The 4,973-nt window shown below is 44.1% G+C and overlaps 1 protein-coding gene across 1 annotated transcript; it reads right to left on the reverse strand.

The window, feature by feature from the left end:
- Positions 1 to 222: 222 nt before the first annotated feature.
- On the reverse strand, positions 223 to 3,313 carry LOC147879591 (uncharacterized). The gene is made up of 2 exons (XM_087372089.1): positions 3,247 to 3,313; positions 223 to 1,341 (listed from the first exon to the last, which is right to left on the reverse strand). Exons 1-2 carry the CDS (start codon positions 3,304 to 3,306, stop codon positions 397 to 399), a joined length of 1,005 nt encoding a protein of 334 aa, XP_087228215.1. The 5' UTR covers positions 3,307 to 3,313; the 3' UTR covers positions 223 to 396.
- Positions 3,314 to 4,973: the final 1,660 nt, after the last annotated feature.

Below are 4,973 nucleotides of genomic sequence, written 5' to 3' on the forward strand. Positions count from 1 at the left end.
ACGTCACCCCGCTCGCTCTCTCTCTCTCTCTCTCGCCACACACATTTCCGCATTACTTAGCCACATTATTATAAAAGGCAATACTTTGAAGAAGGCTCCACTAAGATTTTGATGTCAATTTTGAATGACTTGCCAATACATAAAGAAAGTCGATCAAAAATATTTGATTTTCAAGTGGAAAGGCAAACTTAAACCAACATATATTACAATAGATTTCCCACCAATGCGTTCCCATACAATTCTCGAACTTAAAAGGCATGTAATGCTCTAAAGAAAATATGCAAGCGATTGCTATTGAGAGTTTGTTCACAACATAGGGAGGGTGCTCGACAGCACGGTAACCACCCTTTAACAAAAGTTAAGTCTCTGTTACATGATCTCTCCTAAAAACAATGATCACTTGAATGCAGTTACAAAAGAACTTCTGCGAACTAAAAGACAAACATAAGAAAACCCCTGGGTTATCTTCTCAAAGAGCTTCTCACTCGGATGCACTTTGGGAAGGGTACAAAGCACAAAATCTGGTTTATGTACGGACAAGTTAAGCTTCTCTTCTTCGAGGATGAGCCCTTTACAATCTAGCAGCACATGCCAAAGATTTTTTTGTGCCTCTGAAACCCAGTGCAATGAATTTCTAGTGCCTCCTATCGCTACTGGATATGCAAACAAACCCTTTGGATTGTGCTTGGTCTTTCTCCTAAAATGTTGAGATAATTGTGACCCTGCAATTCTTAGGTCCAACCAACTTGCAGGGGCTGACATAAACTTTGCCTCCTTGTGAGTAGCATAACCCTTAATATCATCCATTTCCTCCTCTAAAATGCTCATGTAGACAGTGTGCTTCTGAAAGGGATAACCTTCCCCCACTAACATCATCGCTTCTTTTATTCCAGACACAAAAATGACAACATAGTCATCCTCAGTGACAGCACATTGCTTCAAAACTCGATTCCTAGCATGCATTTCTGGGACAGAGATTGAAGTGTCGAACAAAGATGCTCTCTTCTTTAGCATCTCATCCAAACGAGATGTTTCTTCCAATTGGGTTGTCCTAAGACCTGAGGGTGATTTTCCAAAAGAGGCGGAAAAACCTCTATCCTGGCCCTTTCCATCCTCTGAATGCTCCCCGTCTTCTTTCACGAGTGAAAAGCCACTTGGAAGACTGTGCTTCAGCATCCCTTTATAGCATTCTGAATACTCTGGATACTTTGCTTGCACATATTGCTCAACATATCTCATTTCCATGGGTGTGATAGGACCTGGAGACCTCAAGTCAAGGCCTTCATGAAGGGTTGACATAGCTTCTGCAATAATATTTGGTGGGAGCAAAAAGATATTGACCTGCCAAAATATCAAAGGATGCTATACAAATTTGTAAATAAGGAGACTATATTAACACTAAGAAAACTTGCAATCTTAAGGAAGCTAGAACCACACAAACACAAAGTAAGAAAACCATCAGGTTATCTTTGAACATTACAAATTGTCAAACACTGCTAATGTTTCTGTCCATAACGGACCAATACAAGAACAATGTCCAGTGTCTCACCCCCGCGTAGCAGAGTGCTATTTAGATGTAAAATCCGCTACATAGACAACAGTTGTCCTCCTACCTACGTGGCACTCCCAAAACACTCGGCCTTCGTGCTCCTATGGGCTTAAGTGGGCCTCATCGTCGTGCCCCACGAACGCACCTTAAGGCTAATCCTCCCAGACAGAAGTAAGGCAGTGCTTCACCTCCAAAACGCAGCCAATACAAGCTCCCCCTTTGATCCATCCTCCTTTCTGCCCTAACAAACAGCCAAGGGTGAGAGCTGTCTGCAACAGTCTGGCACCGCCAAGGGTGAGAGCTGTCTGCAACAGTCTGGCACCACTTTTTCTCCTGGATGGGTCCTTCAGACTGGCTTCCTGCTGCTCCAATCTGCTCCCAAGTTACTGCTCCAATGGATGATAGATGACCCGGATGGTTCCCTGGGATGTGTGACTTCAGTGTACCTAGCCCTGGTGCCCAAACTAACTTTTTTTCCTGAGCACTGCTTGCTTTCCATGCAAGCCTTTGCTCACTGAAAATAGTCAAGCGTCTCTCCTTTCAACTGAAAAGCACATGAAGGTTGCAGCCCAAGTATTTGCTACCAATAATAGGGGTGTGGGGAAAGAAAGCTTTTGTTCTGGAAAACAGCTGCCCAGGATTTTCTAAGGATCCCAATCAAGCCCACCAGCCACAACCTGGAAGCCCCAAGACCGCAAGCCCTGTAGGGAGAATTTGGCGCTGAAGCCCTGTAGGCAAGAAGCTAGCAGCTCATGACTTTGCCATAGATTCATTATGTGGACCCACACCCGAGTATCTATAGTCAGAAAGTACTCGTATGCATCCCACACCACAGAAGCATCCATAAATGCCATCATATCCATAAATACTTGGACGCTATCTTACCAAGATCACTTAGAACGAGCCTTGGCTTGTACCAATTGGCACCCCACCCTAATCCTCAAGGCAAAACTCAAGATGGCTTGGCTTTTCCTTCCATGCTACTTCCAATCTCAACCCCAAGGTATTGCCAACCTCAATTACATATGTTTCAATCTCTGGAACAGTCATGGATCCTTGATTCATTTGGGCTTACCCTAGAAGATACCTATTTTCGAATAGTTCAGTAAGTCCCACTGGGGGCGTACCAGGCATGCATGCCACAGCAGAGCAGCAGTAATTGCATTATGGCACGTTAGCCAGCTGATCAATTGGTGTTGGTCGGCACAAACCAGCCAATGTGGACAACCAAAAGAGGGGAGCGGGGGAATCATCCTTATCAACACAGCCACAACTAGCGTTTGCACAAAGTGGTAAGCCTCTCATTGATGAGAAATCTGAATAAACTGAAAACTGCCTCAGTTCAGAGATTTTTGAAGGTACTAGCTCTTGTCCATATATTGCGCTACACGATCCTGAATGGAACAGATTATTAAATCTATTTGAAAGTGCCTGGGATGAAAGGTATATGGCATTAGCATGAACTATTGTACAAAATTCTGCAGGCGTAGAAAAATCTAAACTTAACATATTTACAGCTCTCGAAGCTCAAATGTTGACGGAAAAGTCTAATCGACGCGAGAAGGCGGAGGCACGGGAGCGCACCACGCTCCCCGGTTGGGCGCTGAAAATGATTAGAATTCTCTAAAATGGGAAAGTTTTCGATTCCAATCCCCAATGAAATCGGGACTCAACTGAACGCCAGGAAATGATTGTACCTTTGATTCTTCTTCTTTACTCCTGGTTCTAACCGAGCTTTCGACGTCACTGGAGCCCATCAAAGCATCCAAGCGATCCGAAAACAGCGACTGTACAAACGCTGCTCCGGCGATTGACCCTTTGAAAAGCCACATTCGAGCTTTGGCCCTTTACACACCAAAGGGCCCCCAACGTTGGGCGGCAGTTTGGACCGATAGAAAGCCACCATTTGAGGTTTGGGCAGGCATCTCTTTACACATACAAGACCTTTTAATCCGACATGGAGTTCACGTCATGCCTTGAGAAAGGCCTTCCTTGGGCAGCCAAGTTTGGATGCCCACCGATGGGCAGGGTTGGATTCAACCAATCACCATCACAATTTGGGTCCCCCAGCTCCACATTTTTACAAGAGGGGTTTGTACTTGGGCGGTGTGTAAAAAGGGTGCCCATCCATGGGCACCCATTTTTTAATGATCTCACAATGGGCAGTTGGTGTGTAACGGGGGGTGCCCATTCCAACCCGCCCATGAATGTTTTTGGGTGCCCACACTTTGGGCACCGTTTGGCAGTGTGTAAACAGCAAGTTAGGCCTCTTGGATGCTGAGACTAGCAAGGAAAGAGGTGTAGGTGGCACTGTCGCAATAATTAAACAAGTGACTACAAGTACTAGTGAGCACTACGTTAAGTTCTGCCAGATGCAAACAATTGTTAAGATCTGCCGAATGCAAACGATTGTTAAGATGAATGGACGATGCAACCACTTCCAAATGTAAAGAGATTTGCCAAATGCAAACGATTGATAAGATGAATGGACGATGCAACCACTTACAAATGCAAAGAGATTTGCAAAGTGTGTGTGTGTGAGAGTGAGAGAGAGAGAGAGAGAGAGAGAGAGAGAGAGAGAGTATTTTAAAAAAGAGGACGATTTGTTGTTCTTGGCTGTTGGCAGATTCATTCAATTATAGAGGAACATTCGGGCTGATAATGTTGACAATTTTTGGCCCTGCAAGGGGCCTATGGAATGGGTGTGGTTTTGTCTAGATGATGGTCTTCCTTTGAGAAAAGTCAAATTATAGTGGTAATTGTAGTTAGTTGGAACTTTAGGGTTGTGGTATCCCATATTATTCCTCCAACGTACCTTCTCTTTCCTTTTGCAGGGCTGCAGTGGCATTGCCACCTTGTTGTTCTTGGCATTTGGGCTGTTGATGAGTTGCATGCGTTGTTTTTTACCCTGGCTCTTCAATTTTATGGTCTCTCTGGTCATTTCACTCATGCACACGCAAGCCATATGAATGATAGATATCTATCATTCACCTTGTTCCTTTTTGGACATATTGTTCTCTTTCACACCATAGGCGAATTCTCCACTAATATCTCTTCAAACACAACAAAATTGTATAGTATGTTACACCTCCTTTAGTTTCTTCTTTTAGCACCGCCTTCCACCAGGCAGCGCTCTATTTACAGTTTTGTCAAAAAGTGTCCCACACACTTTGTTGCCAAGTGGTCCCCTTCTATTTTGGTTCTCTCTCTCTCTCTCTCTCACACACACACACACACACACACACACACACACACACAAACACAAACGGCCCGAATGTTTCTCTATATTTCAATGAATCTGCATGGCCAAAAAGAAAAGCAAACGAAGGCACTCGACCAATGAACAACAGAAAATATGATGCAATCGTAAATCCTTAGACTAGGACCAATAGAAAAAAACGAACGTTAAGAACACACCACGTTA

Source organism: Dipteris shenzhenensis, chromosome 33, assembly GCF_047967505.1.
Source record: "Dipteris shenzhenensis isolate YYH24624 ecotype China chromosome 33, Dip_SZ_1.0, whole genome shotgun sequence".
NCBI lineage: Eukaryota > Viridiplantae > Streptophyta > Polypodiopsida > Gleicheniales > Dipteridaceae > Dipteris > Dipteris shenzhenensis.

Coding starts and splice junctions, on each gene's coding strand:
- LOC147879591 (XM_087372089.1), bottom strand. CDS start 3,306: ATGGGCTCCAGTGACGTCGAAAGCTCGGTTAGAACCAGGAGTAAAGAA. Junction 1,342..3,246: donor GTAAAGAAGAAGAATCAAAG/GTACAATCATTT, acceptor ATATTTTGGCAG/GTCAATATCTTTTTGCTCCC.